Source organism: Mytilus galloprovincialis, chromosome 2 (genome assembly GCF_965363235.1).
Source record: "Mytilus galloprovincialis chromosome 2, xbMytGall1.hap1.1, whole genome shotgun sequence".
Taxonomy (NCBI): Eukaryota; Metazoa; Mollusca; class Bivalvia; order Mytilida; family Mytilidae; genus Mytilus; species Mytilus galloprovincialis.
The window spans coordinates 37279282-37300452 of NC_134839.1; the positions used below are offsets into that span (position 1 = coordinate 37279282).

The 21171-nt window shown below is 31.3% G+C and overlaps 1 protein-coding gene and 1 long non-coding RNA gene across 2 annotated transcripts; both read right to left on the minus strand.

Moving 5' to 3' along the window:
• Positions 1-382: 382 nt before the first annotated feature.
• Positions 383-7574, minus strand: LOC143063524 (uncharacterized). Its single transcript, XR_012975031.1, has 2 exons — positions 7448-7574; positions 383-1068 (listed from the first exon to the last, which is right to left on the minus strand). It is a non-coding gene; the product is annotated as an uncharacterized LOC143063524 (long non-coding RNA).
• A 3524-nt stretch (positions 7575-11098) lies between these two features.
• LOC143063525 (NF-kappa-B inhibitor-like protein 1) lies at positions 11099-20280 on the minus strand. Its single transcript, XM_076235724.1, has 6 exons — positions 20146-20280; positions 18799-18972; positions 17570-17673; positions 16732-16868; positions 15201-15309; positions 11099-13715 (listed from the first exon to the last, which is right to left on the minus strand). Exons 2-6 carry the CDS (start codon positions 18966-18968, stop codon positions 13168-13170), a joined length of 1068 nt encoding a protein of 355 aa, XP_076091839.1. The 5' UTR covers positions 18969-18972; positions 20146-20280; the 3' UTR covers positions 11099-13167.
• Positions 20281-21171: the final 891 nt, after the last annotated feature.

The window sequence follows — 21171 nt, forward strand, 5'->3', positions numbered from 1 at the left end:
TGAGCGTCACTGACGAGTCTTATGTAGACGAAACGCGCGTCTGGCGTATTAAATTATAAGTCTGGTATTTTTAATAACTATTTACGGATATCGACAATATAACATCTCTAAATTGAAAATGCTGTTATGTGTATTTTAATTCCTCAATTACATGTACATACAAATAATAAATAAATTAATAGAAATACTACATTTGTCGTTAGTGGTGTCTCGCAGTACCGGGTATTTGATACTATTTTTGCCGGTACACTTTAGACAAAGCGATAATGTTGTATTTTTACTATATATATATGATCATATATTTTTAAATAGCACTCACAGAGGCTGTCTTTCTTAAAAATGTCTTAACCTATAAGGTCACACAAAGATATAAGTAAATACAAAAGTTTAACATAATGTTAAGCAGAAAATTCGTACATAAGAATTTGAGCTACAATTTCATTGGAACTGACAAATATTTCCCAAATTTATCAATTGTATCTACATCAACGCATGCGTAACTAGCAGCTTGTTTTGTTAAAAATACAGATCGGTCATTTATTGGAATAACAGCTTGATGCCAAATATGTGTATACATTTGTATTCCAAATGATCCGTCAAAATAAAATGCAACAAAATCCTCTGGCTTAACATCGTCACCAGGAAGTGCCAACAAGGCGATGAATGGGTCTTTATCACGTGGGAAGAACACCTGACCTCCATCTGGATGGTAATTGGCTTCCCGAACCAACAGATGCGTGCGGTTCTGAATTTGGATACCAGTTGGCAAACGACCGGTGATATATACAGTATCGTCAACACCTTTGTTAATAGCTTGACAGGCGTCTCCCTCCCATTTACAAATGAATTCGCCGCTTCTTGTTCCGCCTAGTGACCCAGTACCGGGATGTAACTTTCGCTTTCCACTAACTGGCCATGGAGCAATTTCAACCTTTTCTTTTTCAAAATCTGTCACGATTGTTCCATAACCTTTTAAATTTTTCTCGTTTGCTACCATAATTGGAACCTGGTAGGGATCGTCATATTTACTCTCAAGGTTATTATCAAGACTCATCTCAAATTAGGATTCTGAAGTAAAAATAATATATTTATAGTTAGAATGCTATCATATTTCCAATCATTTAACTTTATATTATTTGTATGTTCTTGTTTAGTTAATACGGGAAGGAAGCCTGTTAATAATTAATTATCAATCAGTTGAAGACAATAGCATTCCAAGGAACATTGATACATTTGTTAACCAAACTGTTTCCTCGTAAATGGGTGTACAGAGCACATAAGAGGTTAACTCTTTCATAATCACATATATACTGTTAGTAAAGAGAAATCAAGTTTTCTCAATGATCAAAATAAGCCTTCGTCAAAATGCTTTGTATCAAATGAAATTATTCCTGTAAATTGTGCGGTTCAAATTTCGTGAAATTTTGATATTTTTGTCAACAGTTCGAAGTAAATAGTAAAGTACTAGGCTTATAATAATTTTCAGGATTTTATGATTTCTATTCATTTTATATTCTATTATTCTATATTTTTGTCAACAGTTCGAAGTAAATAGTAAAGTACCAGGCTTATAATCAATTTCAGGATTTTATGATTCTATTCATTTTATGATATTCTATTAGGCAAAGTTCCCCTTAAGCAAGAAACATTTGTTTCATATATAGGATATAACATAACAAACATTAAAATTACAAAACAAAACTGGACTCCGAGGAAAATTTAAAACGGAAAGTTACTTAAATGGCAAAATCAAAAACTCTAACACATCAAACGACGACAAATGTCATATTCCTGACTTAGTGCATGCATCTAAAGTAGAACACGGTGGATTCAACCTGGTTTTTTAAAATGTTTGTCGTATGAACATATACACTGATATCGTAAGTCACCGTGTATTTGTGATTTCTATATAGAAAACTTGAAAATAAGGTATATGTATACTATTTAGTTTAATGAAAATACACATTTTTTTTAGTATTGCTTTAACAAACGGTATTACATTTGCGCTTTTCGTCGTGTAATTTATCTGAATTTTAACCAGTGTTAAAATCCTCAAAATAACTTTAAATTTAACTTTACATAAACCGTGTGTAAAATACTTTTTTTGGCGTTCTTGCATTGATTTAAACGATTTAAATTCCCGTCAGGCAATGTTGTCATTTTAGCGGTGTGTTTTAAATTGGCATTAAGCGCAGAGGTTTGGCTAGCCACAAAACCAGGTCAACCTACCATTTTTTTAAATGTCCTGTACCAAGTCAGGAATATTGCAATTCTTATCTAATATTTATTTTCTATTTATGTTGCATTGTCGTTTGTTCGTTGTTTCCCTCTTAACATTTATGTGTTTCCCTAGGTTTTAGTTTATAACCCGAAAATAGTTTCTCTGAATCGATTTATGAGTTCTTTTCTGTGTGTGATACATTTTAACGTTGTGTCGTTTGTTTTCTCTTATATTTGAGTGTGAATTCACATTACTATAAGACGTGTCACGGACTTTTCTATCCCAAATTCATGTATTTGGTTTTGATGTTATATTTGTTATTCTCATAGGATTTTGTCTAATGCTAAGTCCGTTTCTGTGTGTGTTACATTTTAATGTTGTGTCGTTGTTCTCCTCTTATATTTAATGCGTTTCCCTCAGTTTTAGTTTGTTACCCCGATTTTGTGTTTTGTCCATCGATTTACGAGTTTTGAACAGCGGTATACTACTGCTGCCTTTATTTTTGTCTTTTGAAAAGCAGTATACTTCTGTTGCCTTTATTTGGGTATATATCTCCCAATTGATACGATATTCCCGTGCTTGCGTTTCCTATCATGATTTTCTTGATAGAGGGTTGCTGCTCACAAGGAAGCTATTAAACCAAGAGTTCCAAATGGTGAAGTTGAAATCATCCCTCCGTAAATTTTACGGACGCCATCACGAGTTGGTTGACCGTTATGGAATAACCGTTTCACAAATGATATCGGATATGTTCCTTACGTCGTAACTACAATCCCCTTCCCTTTCATGAATGTGACCTACCGAATTAGACTATTTACCGGATTTGTAATCACATAAGCAACACGACGGGTGCCACATGTGGAGCAGGATCTGCTTACCCTTCCGGAGCACCTGAGATCACCCCTAGTTTTTGGTGGGGTTCGTGTTGTTTATTCTTTAGTTTTCTATGTTGTGTCATGTGTACTATTGTTTTTTTGTTTGTCTTATTCATATTTAGCCATGGCGTTGTCAGTTTGTTTTAGATTTATGAGTTTGACTGTCCCTTAGGTATCTTTCGTCCCTCTTTTGATACATATGCAATCAGAAAAAAAATCTGTGTAAGCATTTAAAAAACAAAATAAAGGACAAAATCTTGGAAAGGTACCACAACGGTTAAATCAAGTTTATTTCAGAACACTTCCTCTCACCAAATGATTCACGTTTTAAGATTTTATAATTTTTTATCAAAGGTTAAACGAGCCAAATCAGTTTTAGTCAAGGTATTTGGTATCACCTTAGCGTTAAATTAATGTTTTGAAAATACATGAATGGAAGTATATACAGAAATATTGTATCAACGAATGATCGAAGTCGTTTGATGCACGTTTAACTTTTTAAGTACTTCTATGTATTTGCTTGTTTAATTTATTCATCTATGTGAATGGGTCACCTTAAGATAAATCTAAACGATATCTACTAAAGGTTCAAGTCACGGGTATAATATATAAATCTTAACCGGTAACACATATTTATAGACAATAATAGTGCATTGACTTGACATATCAACGATATTAAGATGAGGCTTAGAAACGGGGAAATGCGATCATCTGCTTAGCTTTTTTCACTTTTCGGGCTGAATTCTTATATCGTTGATATATTGTCTTTATACTGCAATCTAAGAAAAAAACATTTTCAATTGTTGTTCAACTGTTAATTTTATGTATTTGATTTAAATATTGTGATGAATACCCCTTTAAAGAGTCCTCATATCATGCAGGCGGAGAAATATACATTGGAAACAAGAAAAGGTTGAAGAGGTCGTATGAATAATTAAATATAATTTCGGCAACTTCTATTTAAATATTCATGAGAAAAAGTGGTATCGGGTCAGTGACTGTATATGATATAGAAATATACATTCAACGTATTTTGACTGCTCAAATAGAGGTACGAGTGCAGTATAAATCTTAATATCAGTGCAATCAGTTTAAAGGGACACTATCTACGAGATATATGAAAAAAACTAATATATTATTTTTTTGGCTCAAACATTAATGAAATACAAATAGTGAAATAGTGATTCCTTTTTAGTAGCCAATAAGGTTCAATTTTGTCAAAATAAGCATAAAACATTGATTATGAATTATTCACCTGCAAGTGAATAATTCGACCTCATTGAATCCGTATTCATGTGTACTTTAATTTAACCCCTCAGCTTGAGATGGATAACACATTTATGTGTTAAGTTATTTAAAGGAAGAGAATGTCAACATTGAAAGTGAAACACAGGTAAATCATTTGATTGACTGATTCGATCCACAAATAAACTTTCTAATACAGGTAAAAACGATGATAAACATTTATCTTTTATCTGTAATATGAAATTAAATAGACCTAGAATAATTCAACAGCACGTGTTTGCTTTATCTATTTATATCTATATTTATGTTTACATCGCTTATATGGTCATCGGATGACTATAGAGGTCAACTCGATAAATAATTAGATAGCGTCTAGACTCAATTACACACGAAACGAAGCTACGTATTTTCATGCCTGTGCCTTGTTTATTGTTTTATTTAGACTTTTAATAGTTATGATAAATGTTTTTCATTGTTATAAATCAAATATGAGAATTTGATTAGAATCGGTGAACATGAATTTGACAGCTAATGCCCCTTTAATATTGTAGCTTAATGTGTAATAAATCTGCTATGCCCGTGTTTAGTTTTCCTATAGCTTCAAAAATTTCAGTTTCTGATAGTGGTTCTAATTCAATGTTCATATTTTCATATATAAGGTCAATGGCGTTTGTTCTGACAGTACTTAATTCTAGAAATGTATTCTTGTAACTGTTATCTTTTGGTACAAATAGGTCTTCCATATATTGTGAAAAGCGTGTAGCTTGGTTTTTTTTTCAGATCAGAAATATCACAATTGGTTCCTTTTCTAATTGAGGTTGTTGAGGTTTTGGATTGGCCTATATTTCTATTGATAATTTGATAAAATCTCTTCATTAACGGGTTGTGCATAATTTCTGAATATATTTTTTTGTCGATCTTCATATTTTTTCTTTTATCATCTGTTTTCTGAGTTCTCTTGAGCTTTTATAATTGATGTTTTGGAAATATCATTTGGTTTTCCTTTATCGACCCATTCCTTATGTTTTGTTTTAGTTGCTTTTATTAGGGGGTACAGATGAAGAAGCCTTCCACTAAAGGCCCTGTAATTTATCATTTTTGCTGGAACAGTAGTAGCGTCTGCTTTTTTTTAACATACATTGATGTTGTTAGATCAGCTTTTAAATTGAAAAGTTCATGTTGGTATGCTTGGGTATTGACATTTGACCACTGTTTTTTTTCTTTTTTTTTTTTTATATTTTGCCACTTTTTTGGGAGATGGTATGTTCCCTTTGAAAATTGATTTTTATATTTGCACTGACACAAGTGTGACTGGATGTGTTGACCGGATCCATTTCATATTGATCAAAGATTTCACTTGGGGTTGATAAGATGTAGTCGATTTAAGACTGAGAGTTACCATTGTGATGGATAAAAAGTAGACTGTTATTCCTATAGTGGATTTCAGTTAAAAATTGTTCATCATGCTTGTTGTATGACCTAGAGGATAGTAGTGTGGCATTAAAGTCTCCTGCGATATTAATTGTATGTGTATCGATAATTCAAATATGATGTTGAAAAGAATATAAAGGCAGTTTGAACACTCACCAATGAAGTGTACTGAGGGATTGTGAGATGAAAAGTAGGTACAGATGATGAAGAGTTTTGTTTCTGTATTCATTTCAATAGCTACACGACTTTCATTTCCATCATTTAACTTCTCTACTAGATGTGAGATATTTGTAGGCCATGATATTGAGACATTTGTAGACCATGATATTGAGACCCCTCCTTTACATATAGGTAGATTTATAGATGAAACATCATTAACAGAGTCATCACTACGAGCAGTTGAGTGTTTTTTGGTAGATATTGGTCTTGTTCATGTTGTTGGAAGGTATAGAGCCAATATTCCTGAAGGCATATGATATCAAACTTTTTACATGGTCGTTAAGGTATTTAAATTACTGTTTGATTTGACCCCTTCAATAGTGCATGTTGCTATTGTGGGAGACTAATTTTCTAGGTCAAGTAATGTTCTGTCTGGAGAGTCTTGATGGATTTGAGCGTGATATAAAAATAAACAGTTCTTGGATTCTTGAACCATATTTGGAGTCGGAACTACATTTTTCTCCTGGGTTGTTATTTGGATTGGATTCAAATTTGTATTGTGAAGACATGGGATGTACTCTGATGCGGTTGTGTAGGTCCAGATGGACATTTGGATTCACCTTCATTGACCTTTGTTGGATATGACTGAGTTGCTGTTTTCTGTCTCTTTAATCTTCTCCCTTTGATGTGATAGGGTTGTTTTCCGGTGTTGGTGCATTTAAGTGAGCATGCATCACCATGCCATCTCTGGTTGTTTCAGAAATGGGTCTCTTCTCACTCTGGTTCTGAGTAATTGGAAATGGTCTTTGTTTAAACTTGAACAGCCAGTGGAATTGCATTTCAGAAGACCTGAAAGTCTTTTTCAACATAAAAAAAACAACAAAAGAAGTAGTATACATAATGTGTGAAACAAAAAATGTGCTTACCTCATCAATTAAGATTTCTTTTCATTTTAGTGTAGCTTTAAATATCCAATAGCCTAAATTACATCATTAATTTCGGAGTTCAGTGAAACTTTAAAAAAAAAATTTAGGTGGCCAGGCGTACCGTCGTCTGGTTAGTGTAAACATATTTAATTGTTAACAGTAAAAGTGAAATAAAATTGCTTCAACAAAGTTATTATGGATAACTGTAACTCAGATAGACCTTCATTACCAGCTTATATCAGATGATTAATTATAACACTGATTGTACAACTACGCGGTCCTGTCGAGATTTTGTGTATTCAGTAAGATGTGTAATAAATTGAATACACAAATTATTGACCTCAATACCAAGTCGCGGATCCCAAAAAAGAGGGGGGAGTACCGAGTGTTGGAACCTCCCTTTTTCCATGGCTAACTCATGTAAATAGTGACATATCGTTGGAATTCCCCTCCCCATTTTAATCCTCTGTTGGGTTACCCCTTTTAGAAATGATTGAATCCGCCCATGATTTGTCTAATACCCTTGTAATAAGGTATAATCTTTCTGAATAGCAAAATACCATGCTATATAATGTTAAGCTGTAACCTACTGTAAAATTTGTCTTCTTTAGAATGTTGAACTCTTATGCCAGTTATATCCGTACACAATATTTCCTGTCAGGTGAAAATCTGTTTGGTTCATTGTTCGATCTTTGTAAGTGATAATGTCAATCAGCTTAAGCTAACATGTATAGTTCAGATTGGCTTGAAGCTAGTTCATGTATACATACTAAGTACATGTGTACAAACGATAATATAAAGATTGTTTAACTTTTAAGATTAGTTGTACTTTGTGAATAGTTGTACGTTATTATAGTTGTACTTTATGAACAGTTGAACTAGAAAGATTATTTTTACTTGATGAGTTCTACTTTTAATATTAGTTGTACTTTTAAGATTAGTCGTAATTTTAAGAATTTAGTTGTACTTTGAAGATTAATATTCATGTTCGTATCTATCAACATTGTAATTGAACTTGTTGGTGTTGTTTGGGTATGGCTCGACTTGACTTGGTTTAGTGAGAGGTTGGATGAAGACTTAGGTGAACGAAGATCCCAAGTGACTTTTGTAACTTTCGTTCTTGTGACTTATATCATATACTATTGGTGTTTCTGAAATTATCCTTTAACAGAACAAGAGGCTCTCAAGAGCATGCATCCTCACCTGTTTAATTTTGCTTAAAAATTTCAACAATAATATTTTTTTTGCTTTTCAATATACATGAATGAGTGGCTTAAAAAAATTCCATTTAAAATTACTTTAAATCTTTGATATTTTCTTCAAAAGCAATTATTGCATTCTATCCATACATGTATGTTCAATTTTAGCCATAGTGGCTATGTTTCATGACGCATAAGGAAATACAATTCATACTAGATACTCTAAAACTCATTCAGTCCAATTTTGGCTGGAATTGATTCAGCAGTTTCAGCGGAGAAGATATTTTAAAGTTAGACAACATGATAAACAAATTGTGTAAATTTGTCCTTAAATGGTAGTTATACCTAATTATAACTAATGCGCTCAAACGTAGTGCGCCTCATTGAGGGGCCATGGACAATTTTGGTCATATAAAGTTATTTGTAGATTTTTCACTTAGATGATGGAACATGGTTTTATCTTTATCTTAAATAATATTCAAGACAATATTTAATTAAAAACTGCAAAATTTCCTTGAAACTACCATGCAATTTAGTGACAGCAATCCATAATGTGTTGTTAGATTCATCTGAAAAGAAAATTTCAGGGCTGATAGAACTTGACCTAATGAATACTTTTACCCCACGTCAGATTTGAGCCAAAAACTGCATTTGACTCATATGTTCCATTTTTAGCCATGGCGGCCATGTTTTTTTTTACGAGACAGGAAATAAAACACAAACTTTGTTCTAGATACCCTTAGGATCATTCAGCTAAAGTGTGGGTTGAAATTGGTTAAGTAGTTTCAGAGAATATGTTTGGAATAGTTTACACTGGACGGACGACGACAACGACGACGGACGCCAAGTGATATCCAAAGCTCACATTTCCTTTATAAAAGTGAGCTAAAAACACAAAGTTATGTTCTGTTTGAATACACAAATAGTACACCAACTTAACAGTACCCGGAGAAATTATCCCATTAATCAAATAAAGTAATTAAAGTCGGTACTTTAATTTCGAATCTTTGAAGTGACTGCTGTGTAACCCTTATTTTAACTCTTTACCTCCTAATATGTATAATGGGGTTTGCGCAACAAGGTCATTCAATATTTTGAACGGAGTGTTTACTTACATCATAAACCCCAATGGCTAAATTTGTACATACGTTCTATCAAATCTTATACACGTTCATTTAACTCTGGACAAGTGCAACTACTATACTAGAATGTACATAAATTTTACTTCAAACTTCAAATTATCTTTAATGAAAAATTATCTATAATATATCATTGATATGTTATATTTGCTTCCTATTACATTGTATGCTGTCAAAGTGATAAATAAAAACTCTTTGATAAACTCTTTGGAAATCTCAATAGTATCGATTTAGTTAAGGATAGTTAAAATAACAGAGTGTTTAAACTCGGTGCGTCTGAAACGCTATTCATTGATAGTTTATTATTGTTTGTTTATCTTCCAGTGACAATTATATCATGCATATTCATGCATGATTCAATGCACACAATAGGATATATCATTTCAAGGTAGCGAACAAACGATATGAATTGTGAAAAAAAGTGACTGACCCTTGAAATAGAAAGGCGACAGACACCAGAGGGACATTCAAACTCATTAGAGATTATAAACTTACATAGCCATGGCTAAAATAGAACAAGAATGATGCCCCACTCGCACTATCATTTACTCAGATGACCATGAAATTTGGGTCACACTCTAATTTGGCATTCAAATTAGAAAGATCATATCATAGGGAATATGTGTACTATGTTTTTAGTTGATTAGACTTCAACTTCATAAAAAATTACCTTGACCAAAAGTTTTAACAAATTAAACCTGAAGCAGGCCAGACAGACAAACGAATGGAAAAGTTGATGCACAGACCATAATGCCCCTAGGTGGGACATAAAAAGACCACCAGACAAACAATAGTACACAAAACATAACCTAGAAAACTGAAGGCTAAGCAAGATGAGACACAAGAAAACTGGGGGTGATCTCAAGTGCTCTGGAAGAGTAAGCAGATTGTGCTTTACATGTGACACCTGTCAGGTTGCTCATGCTAGTAAAAACCCCTTTATAAGTCTAATTAGGTAGGTTACATTTATGAAAAACTGCTTCTTGATACTATTAAATTTCAAAAACTTTAACCACAGAGTGAATGTAATGTTAACTGGCAGAAAAACGTTATAAGATTTTTCTCATTGTTGGAGTTCATAAAGTGGCTTATGGTTATAAATTTTTAAGTCATTTGGTCTTTGGTAGAGAGGTGTCTTATTTGAAATCATATGAAATCTTATTTTCAAACATACTGCAACAAAAACACAATAAAGTTAACATTTCAAGGTCAATAAATCTAAAAAAAAGGTTGTCAAAAATAAGAAAGCTGAAATGTCTTGTTAGGGACGACATCAAAAGATCAATGTAAGATAAAAAACTTAATTCAAATAGTTTGGGGGTGGGGGGGTTGAACTGCTGCAAGATTTGGTTATCCGACATTGATTTTTACATATATCCATATGGGTCAATCAATTTTTCCCAAATTAAGTTAATAGGGGGGTAGGGGGGTCAGTGAAAAAACTATTTGAATTAAGTTTTTTATCCTTCATTGAACTTTTGATGTCGTCCCTTATGCTGATAATTTTTGCTGTTCACACTTTTAAACTTTAGTTTTTTTCAATAACAGCGAAAAATGGGGAAAATGGTAATTTCAAGGAAAATAAGTTATAAACAAAATTTTCAGATTAAATAGATCTTGTAATAATTGGTTCATTTTATCTATTCTTCTGATATACTGAAAGAATTCTGTAAGAGCTATCTTCTCTTTTCTGATTTTTGATTTCTTTTATTTAGTTTACCTTTTATTCACAAAATGATGTTTTTTTAATATAATCCAAACATAATAATTAATCATCTTTTCACTACATGTAGCTTGAAGATCTATCATTTTGATAATATTTTTTTAACAGATCACAATAATAATATATATACAAATTGTTGCAAAGTATGGTCATATTCTATCATCTTATTAAAAAAACCGGTCATCTTTCACTTTGATATGTTCAATTGATTTGTCTGAACACATCCAATAGGTAATTTTATTTAAAAAATTTTGACATATTTTACCATCACCTTTAAAAAATAGTGTAGTGCAAACTTACATGATTCCAAATAATTGAAAACAATGTTTTAACTACATAATTTCTAGACTTTCATTATGATTTTATGCATTGTACAGACTTAAAAATTTCACTGTAATGATAAGCAGGTTTTAAATCATTTTAATTGTCTCAATATAATAGATATAGTTTACAACAGATCTTATTTTCAAATTTGAGCTTAAGGTAAAAGTAAAACAGGGGTTCTGCCCTTTCACTTTGAAAACATTAGGTATCAATTAACTTCCTTGTCTAGATTTCTACTATCTATAGTTAGATTAAATTGTTAAGTCTGTTAAGTTCCTAGCTTACTATGTGCCTTGTGGTACAGATTTTTCTCATTATTGGAGACCATACAGTGGCTTATAGTTGTAAACTTTAAAGTCATTTGGTGTCTGGTAGAGAAGTGTCTCATTTAAAATTAAATCATATTTTTTTTTTCCAAACAAAATGCCAAAAAAAGCCAATAAAATTTACATTTCAGGGTCAATGAATCAAAAACAGGTTGTCAAAAATATGAAAGAGATATTTCTTGTCATGCTGACAATTTTTGCAGTTTACATCTTTAACATAGTTACTTTAGTTTTCACAATAACAGCTACAAAATGTGGAAAATGATATTTACAGGGAGAATAAGTTGACAAAATTTTCTGAAATTTTCAGGATTAACAGATATTGTACTGCTAACAATTTGATCAATTTATCTTTTTAGATAAAAATGTTAGATATTCTGAAATAATTATTTAAGAGCTATTTTTTATTATTTCATTTCTCAATTCTATTCACATAATGATGTTTTTCAAATATAATTCATACAAAAATTGTCATTTTTCCACAACCCATAGTTTCAATAAAAGATGGAGACTTATCACTTTTTGTTATATTTTTTAACAGATTGATATCACAATACATACTAAGAGATTGTAAAGTATGATCAAATTCTTTCATTTTATTAAAAAAAAGCCAACTGTCAACTTTAATTTTGTTATATGTTCTATTTATTTTTCTTAACACATCCCATAGGTAATTTCATTTAAAAAATGGTTTTATTTTACCATCAACTTTCAAAAGATATTGTGGGTTAACTGTAACAAGTTTCCAAATAATCAAAAACATTGATGTTTTTAACTACATAATTACTAGACTTTCAATGGGATTGTATGCACTGTCCTGACTTGCAATTTCACTGTTCAGATTAGTAGATTTTAAATCATTTTAACGGTCACAATATGCATAATATAATATCTATAGTTTTCAAACAGATATTTTTCAAAGGAGTAAGTTCGATAAGTGCCATATTTGGCCCCAATTATAAAGTTCATGGTTACAAGACAATAATTGTTTTAAGTTGCCTTAAAGACATGTGAAAAAGTTAAACAGAGCTGTTTTTGTCAAAGTTTAATTCTAACACAACGAGTTTTACATTCCAAAACGGTCAAGATAAGGGATTTTGGTGAAATTTGACAAAATCAGCGGGATTTCAACCAAATAAAGGACCAGGAAACATAGAGCGCAGGCGTCGACAAGCTTAATATTCAAATAAGACATTTTAAATGTCTTCACAAACATTATTTTAAAAGATCTTTGTTGTCGACGTATTGGCTCTATGTTTCCTGTCAAATAATCTTTTGAAATTTACCCATTTTCATTGATTTTTTCGTGAAAAATCAATATGAGTACAACTTGTGACGTCATAATGAAACGCAGAAACGTAAAATTTTAAGCAAAATGGCTTATATCCTATCTAGTCAATGTATTAGCTATAATTTATCGTGATATTGGTCAATAAATCCAAATTTGAAATTTACGCTAAAAAAGTAGGCCATTTTAGGACCTTATCGAACATACTCCTTTGAGCTTAAGGTAAAAAGTAAAACAATCGTTCTGCCCTCTCACTTGGAAAACATCAGGTATCAATTTACTTTTTGTCTATAGATTTCCACCATCTTAAATCATAATAAAGCAATAAGTCTATTAAGTTCCTGGGATATTTCCTTCACTCTTTCCATGATTTTATTTTTGTCTTTTTCATGTAATTTTTTACCATGTTTCTGTAGAAATTTATCTGGATGCCATCGAACTTGTTCCTCACGTAAACGTTTCTTATATTTATCACCTGACGATAATGCGGAATGAAACATGACATTTTTTATCTCTTTAACATCACTGTTGAAAGGCCAGGGCACATCATTAAACTTTATTTCACCTTCATTTGACATCAGTTCTATACCTGTGATATTTTTCAGGTAGTTTTTACTTTTAATTAATAATCTGTTCTCTCTATCTCTTTTCTGATTTTCTTCATATTTTTGTCTCATTTTCTTTCTAATATCTTCAAGCTTTTCTTTACTATCTTTTTGTTCTTTGGATTGACTGGATGAAGTTGCCTCCCTTTGTTTTTTAGGATGATGTCCACCATATCTATGCTTCATGTGATATTCATGTCTTAGTCTGTCTGCCCAGTCATCATAACCTTCTGCATAAGAGTCTTCATTTTTATCTATGAAAAAAATATCATATACAAAATTTAATTGGATATTATCAATAAGAAATAATTGTACATAAAATTTTGAATCTTTGATATCTATCTTTTTTTCAATTGAAGTACATAAAATAAGAATGCTCCTGTCTTTCATACGGAATTGATGTCATGGATATTAGATTAAAAATGAATTGAGAATGTGTTGATTGGACACAGATGATACCTCTGTTTTCATACAACATTATAAAGGGACATACCTTAAGACCTTCAAAGTGACACTACCCCAATTCATACTTGTTTTGTGGTACTTGGCATTGTGCATAAGTGCATTTGGTTGTGGCAAACTAAAGTTAGAGAACAAAAACGATACAAATCTTAAATTTGTTAAGGAGCATTACTCTAGAATGGTAAAAGTGACACCTCCAAAGAAAAGATCTACATTGCATTAAGTTATATCAAAATTCTATGTCAGAACAGAACAGAGAACAAAAAATGCACATTTTTCAAACATTTTCTGTATATTTTATTTCAAAACAAAAAAAATTGAACAGACTTGTCTTTCTATTATTTCTGTTTCAAATTGCAATTCTATCAATACCATTTGATGATTAAAATACAATTAGTATACTAAAATATATTTTCCTTTGTGGTAACACCTTAGTGAATTCTCCATGTTCTTATATATAGTCAGATACAAATATTGCATCCTAATAAAGTTACTAGCATAGAGGTCTGATATTAGTAAATACTGAATGTGTTGTTTCAGAATCTTATGCCCTCTGGGTAATATTTCAAAAGCATACACTTAAATATTACGATAGGTTAATAATATCATAAACAATGGAAATTCTATCAATGGTGTGATTTTTATTTTCATTTCGGTTATGATTAACAATGAAACTATCAACTGATCAATAGTCCTTCTGATAAAGAAACTGCAAATTAATTGCTTCCTTGAAATGTAGACACCATTTTGAACTATTTATTTATGATTGCATGATGCCTAGAATTACTAAAATTGCATCACAAACCAGGAGGGTAAATTGATTTTTTAAACAAAATGTCAAAAACAATGAAAATAGGTTTTTTCCTAACTTAGGTGGTACTGAACACCTTAAATAAAACTAATTTGTCTGGTTTAATCTTTATAAAAAATTAACAAAATGTTTACTTTGCGCCTTGGACAAATACATAAAAATTTCAAAAGACTTGAACCACACACTTTACCAGAAAAATTTCACTGGATATTTAGCAGTTTGACAAACACTTATTTTAATCGTTGAGAAGCTTAATATTTCCTTAATTGAAACCTTCAGCTGATATTTACAGAGTTATCTCCCTCAAGTGTTATGTACCACATTGATTACCCAGATATTTTTAAAGTAGTTAATGAAAACAATAAATTAAGACCATTTCTGAATTTAACAATAAGGGAGATAACTTTTGTTTATAAATTTGAACAGTGTCTACAAAAAACAAATCTCAATCTGAAATATTACATACCACTGTGATATCTGCCTGAAAAGTCATCATGTTCATTTCTTAGTTCGTCTGCTAGTTTATCTTCCCAGTCGTCAGCCTCATTCTCGTCCTCTGATTTGTAAAATGATGGCTACAAAATTTGCAATGTAATTTTAAGAAATCAAGTATATGATTGTAAGCTTTGTGATTAAACTTCTCTAGTTAAACAATAAAATATCTAGGATCTACAAATAATTCTTTTAATACACCTTATTGCTATTTGTCCGCCATGACTTGAAATCACAAAAGTTCCAATCAAATTTTGATGTCATAATAGAAAATATCTGATGCCACAATAGAAAAGTGATTGTTGTATGACGTAAAAAGTTCAAGCGGGACAGATTCTCGGGTCAAGGGGGACTGATTTTCCGAATAGCAAAAGGGTTTTTGGATTTTTGTGTGACAAATGAAAACAAACAATATGAAGGAAAGTCAATGCCCCAATATCTGTATGCAGGTTGAAATAGCAATAATTAATCCTGCATTGATGTCCATTCTTTCAAAATCACAATAATAAATTCAAACAATAATTTCTGAATTTACAGTAGTAATTTCAGAGAAGTAATACTGTTCGAAATAGAACAAGTATCTTGTAAATAACTGAAATGAACATGATAAATAAAGTAATTTTCAAAATGTAACTGTAACTGAAAAAAAAATATTTTCAAAACAATTATTTGCAAATAAACAAAAGTGTTGAATATGTTGCTAAAAATGGTGTAATTGTAATGGCAATTTAATCAACTATTTTTGCAATATAATTATAATTTAATCAATCCTATCCCTTGGTTAGGCTGGTAAGTTGTATGCAGAAAAAAACTGGTTGAACCCTAAGCAGTTTGTCCCTGTACCAAATCAATCTATCTGTTGTCCATAGTTGTTTGTCTTTACTTGTTCTTTTTTCAAATAAATGTATTGTTAGTGGTTGAGTATGATCTGTTGTACTCACCAAACATATTTGGTTCTGACTGTAATCCTTTTTATTTATTTTATCAGTGGCCATGTATGTATTATGTGTTTGGGGAGGATTATATCAACTTATCAAACAGTTTTGTTCATTTGCAAACAAATAATTAATGTGCTTGTAAGTAAAGAAGGGTGAAAACTGTTTAAATTTAGCAGTGGAAACAAAAAAATAAACATTGTATTGTATAAAGCATTGGACATAATGGATGTCAAAACAATAATTGCAAGTGGTTCAACAGCAGTTATGAACAAAGGAAGATAACTCCAATTTTACCTCAATAAGAACATTATTGATATTCAAGCTTCATGGACAAGTATGGTTATAGTATAATTTCATCAACAATTTTCTAGAAAAATTCATGGATAGAATGTAAAGAATATTATGATCAATGCACAATACACATGTTTTGAAATTTGAAATTAAAAACCACATAAGGGTTTTCATTACAGTTACTGCAATTTTTACCCCAAGAACTAAAGTAAGCATGTTTCTTTTTTGTTGAACAAGAAATTTTTTACAAAGAAAAATGGTGAAAAAATATCAAACCTGATCCTCTTGTTCATGATGCTGCTTTTTCTTTACAAGATTGTCCAACAAAGATCTACATGATATCCCATCTTCATTTTCTACTTCCAATAAACTTGGACATTTTTCAATCAGTGGTAAAATAATAGAGGTATACACTGAAATTATAAATAATTACATGTACATGGAAAAAACTTCTATGAAACTTATTTTCTTTCAGTTATTGTGATCATTTATTCCTTGTGGGGTTTTTTTCAAAAGATTTTGTTAATTTGTTTTGTTCAATTTAAGGTCCAGAAATTTTCTGGACACAAATTTGAAATCATAAATATCTACTTTAAAAATATTTTGCATTACCAGAACATGCTTTACAAGGAAGCTTTATATTAAATAAAGAGTTGCAAGTCATGAAGTAGAAATAATCCCTATGTAACTTTTACGGATGCCATCACGAGTTGGTTGACCAATATGAAATATCCCCTTTCACATATGATAGTTGATACGTTTCATTTGTCATAACTACAATCCAGTCTCCTTAACCCCATATGTGACCTACCGCAATAAGACTTATTATCAGGTTTATACTAACACAACAGGTGCCACATATGAAGCAGGATCAGCTTACCCTTCCAGAGCACCTGATATCACCCACAGTTTTAGATGGGGTTAATGTTGCTCAGTCTTTAGTTTTCTTTGTTGTGTTTTGTGTACTGTTGTTTGTCTGTCGATCTTTTTCCTTGATTACACATGGCCTCGTCAGTGTATTTTCCACTTATATGCATGAGTTTGAATGTCTTGTTGAATTGGTATCTTTTGCCTCTCTTTTTTAGCTGTTAACACTGGGATGTATATATTATACCTGTATTTGCTGTTGATTTCAAAGCACGTTTTAAGGCTAAGTGTAAAGCTGTATTTCCATTAATGTCCTGTAGTGTCACATCTATGTCCTTTGTAATTAAGTATCTGGCAACGAAAAATAGAAGTGTAAAAATAATTTTGAAATGCAAATAACAATAAGTATGTATACATGTACATGTATCAACACTTATACCATTACCATATGGATAAAAAAAAAACCACCATACAATGGTCATTGCTAATTGCTACTGGAGCCAAGTTTATTCTAAATGACTTGTTATAGTGATAAAGATTTATTCATCTAAGGACTTTGTGTTTATGGTGGGGTTTATGTTGTTTAATTGGTAGTTTTCTGTGTAGTAGTCTTTTCCTCTTTTTTTTAAATTTAGCTCCTTCTTTCTCCCTTAACTTGGTTTTTACAGACCTATGTGCATCCACTTACCTTTTCAAAGATATATTTTGTACATACTTTCATATATGTATGGGATTACATCAAAAGTATAGAAAATGACAAATTTTTTTTTCAAATAGATTTAAATCACTGGACCATGGCCATGACCATGGCCGTCATGGCCATGACCATGGCCGTCATGGCCATGACCATGGGGTAGAGCCTCAAAATTGTCATCAAACTGAAATGAACTGAGAGTACTGTAACTTCGCACAAAATATAATTGATCTATAACAAGTACTTCCTATTAAACTAATTTAATGAGAAAACTAAACAATTGATGACATGGATGACACTGCCATTGCTGGAAAGGCAGTTCCTATATATCTTGCTTTCTGTGACTTTTGTCGCAGTTGAGGCAATAAACAAAACTTTATTTCAATTGGCTTCAAACGAAAAAACAAAAACTTTTGCCTGAATTATAAAAATCTTACCATTTCAGTGTGTTAAAAGCAAGAACAGGGTGTTTAATTGATTATATAGTTACAGTGTACCTTTTTAGAATAACAACATTATGTTTAACATTAATCTATGCAACTATATTTTATACATATAGCATGTGCCAATCTGCTGAATTATGAACCTTCATTTCTGTGATATAGCATTGAATAGTCCAAGGATATTGTACACATTTAAATGATATGCAAGGAATTGTGTAAACTATGCTCATTTTGGGGCCTTTTATAGCTGACTATACAGTATGGGCTTTGCTCATTGTTGAAGGCTGTACAGTGACCTATATCATACCACATCTTCTATTTTATAATCAAAAGTCTCACCTGAATATTACATCTTGTCCATATTTACAGCTGTAATGCAACAAAGACTGATCTTTAGCAAGACGTATTTCACAAACATCTACTCTGTGTTTTCTCACATATGACTTGAATTTGCCAGGTCGATCTTCTTTAATGTATTTTTTCAATTTTTCTGTTACATCTTTCCCCATTATTCTAAAATGCAATCATCATGAAAATTTATAAAAAAATTAAACTGCAAAAAAAAAATAATCCTGGCATAATTTCTGTTGATAAAGTAACTGAAATATGGTTTCCACTTTGTATATACATGATATATATCATGTATATGAAAGTATTATTTTATCAACTGATCAATAATATAATGTTTGCAGGGTTCTTTATTTTCAATACTGAGATATTTTTAGGATGTGTCTTAGGAATTTTATTGATTTCTTTGAAATGATGAGTTCCGAGTCCAGTTACTCAAATATTTCTGATTCTAACAATCTTATAATACATTATCTCAACTCTATCCTTGAATGAACCGGATTTATAGTCATATTAATAAACACATGTAGTCATGATTATTTTCATTATCTATGGACAAATGATGGAAGAAACCAAATCTATAAATATGCATTTCTCAGTGCTCCCCAGATGTTTTATATAAAATTGAGAATGGAAATGGGGAATGTGTCAAAGAGACAACAAGAGCAGGCAACTGTTGAAGGCCATCAACTGGGCATGCTGGGGTTCAACATTAACATGATTAATAGTAAAATAAAATATCTGATAAAAAACATTCAATGTAAATGTTATGAACCTCAGAAGTCTTATATCATCATGATCATAGGACTATTCCAAAGTTGAGCGTGTGGTTAGAAAAATATGATGCTATAATCATGATAATTACGCACCAATTATTCTGTAAATTAAATTCTTACAATTGACAATCAGCACTTCTATCATTAGGGAATTTTGATTAAGTACCCACAGGACAAATATTATTTTCAGGTTATCCTGCACAATGAGATCACGATGAGACGCTTGAAGTACGTTTATAGAGCAAGGATGCAGGCGATCCCCTCCATTTGCTAAATGACTTCATAAAAATGCGCTTAATTGACGATTTTTTTTCAGGTGAAGGACAAAAGTTAATTCGAAAGTGGTCTTTTACATCAATCAGTAGAATATTCCGATCGTTTATAATACGTTGTAAAAATTGTCTCGTAAATAATTTATCAAACGAACCAAATTTGAATAATTTTGTTCAAATTATATTGATCTAATCTTCGAATCCGGAGCCCGTTTTACTATTTGCTTACTCGCGCAGTTACTCAACACAAAAATAGTAAATTCGGGTAAAATAAACTTGAATAAGGTTACCATGTCGTGCTAAAGTGATGAAAATGTTGTTGATGTTTTTCGTCAAAGTGAAAGTGGATCCGGAAGTAACCTGGTGACACAAATTTTCGAGTCAACGACGGACTTTTCTTGACATTCCGTTTTTCAAAACTGCGTTTTCTGTACACTTGTCATACATTAAAAAAAATTATTTAAGTAAACATACTTCATAGTCCAATACATTTCCTAAATAAATAGAATATCACACTTGATTAATGGTAAAAATACCAAATATTTTGTTTCTACTGAGTCATATCTGAGTAAAATTTCAAGGCCAATGAGTAAAACTGTAAATACCATATTAAGATAATACGAAAGAAAATTTAAGCAACATCCAGGTGCCGAGATAAAATTGGTGGATTGTCCCGTTCTGTCGATTAGCAAGTACAAAAAGTTATAAGGACATAAACAACCTTCATCATTTTAAACAGATCCATGGACAAGAATAAATATCTACAAAAACCAACAAGAAGCTCAAACCGCCGGAACAGGACAAAACCACTAACTAAATCAAGAGAACAATTTGCTTTTATCCTGTTTTTAATCATGCGTAATTTGTTAGAATATTCATCATGTTGAATGTGGGCAGTATTTGGAAGAAGAAGAGCAAGTCATTAATGAATTCAAATTAGTGTTGTGATGACTTGAAGCTAAGTAATACTAGTCTCAAACTTTAGTGTTAGTTTCGACGAATATTTCAATGATTGAAATATATAATTGAAGAATTAACTCTACAAACGACAAGCTAACTAAAGAATGCTATCTATTTCTAAGAGGAATTTATCCTGTGTTGAAGAAACATTGGCTGTCAAATTCATGGTTACCAATTTGACTCAAATTATCATATTTGATTTATAACATTCTCAACATATATCCAAATTATAAAATCAAAACTACAACCATAATTCCATACATTGAAAAATTCTACGTAATTTCAGAAAATATTGTTGTATACGACATCATATTAAGTTACACCAAATGTTACACAGGTAGTTTCGAATTTCCTTC

Excerpts from the sequence above, each read along its gene's own strand:
- LOC143063525 (XM_076235724.1), bottom strand. The coding sequence starts at position 18,968 with ATGGGGAAAGATGTAACAGAAAAATTGAAAAAATACATTAAAGAAGAT. Across the intron at positions 16,869-17,569 it reads GAAATCAACAGCAAATACAG|TGTATACCTCTATTATTTTA; the intron begins GTATAATATATA and ends TTATAATTTCAG. Across the intron at positions 15,310-16,731 it reads ATCATGAACAAGAGGATCAG|CCATCATTTTACAAATCAGA; the intron begins GTTTGATATTTT and ends CAAATTTTGTAG.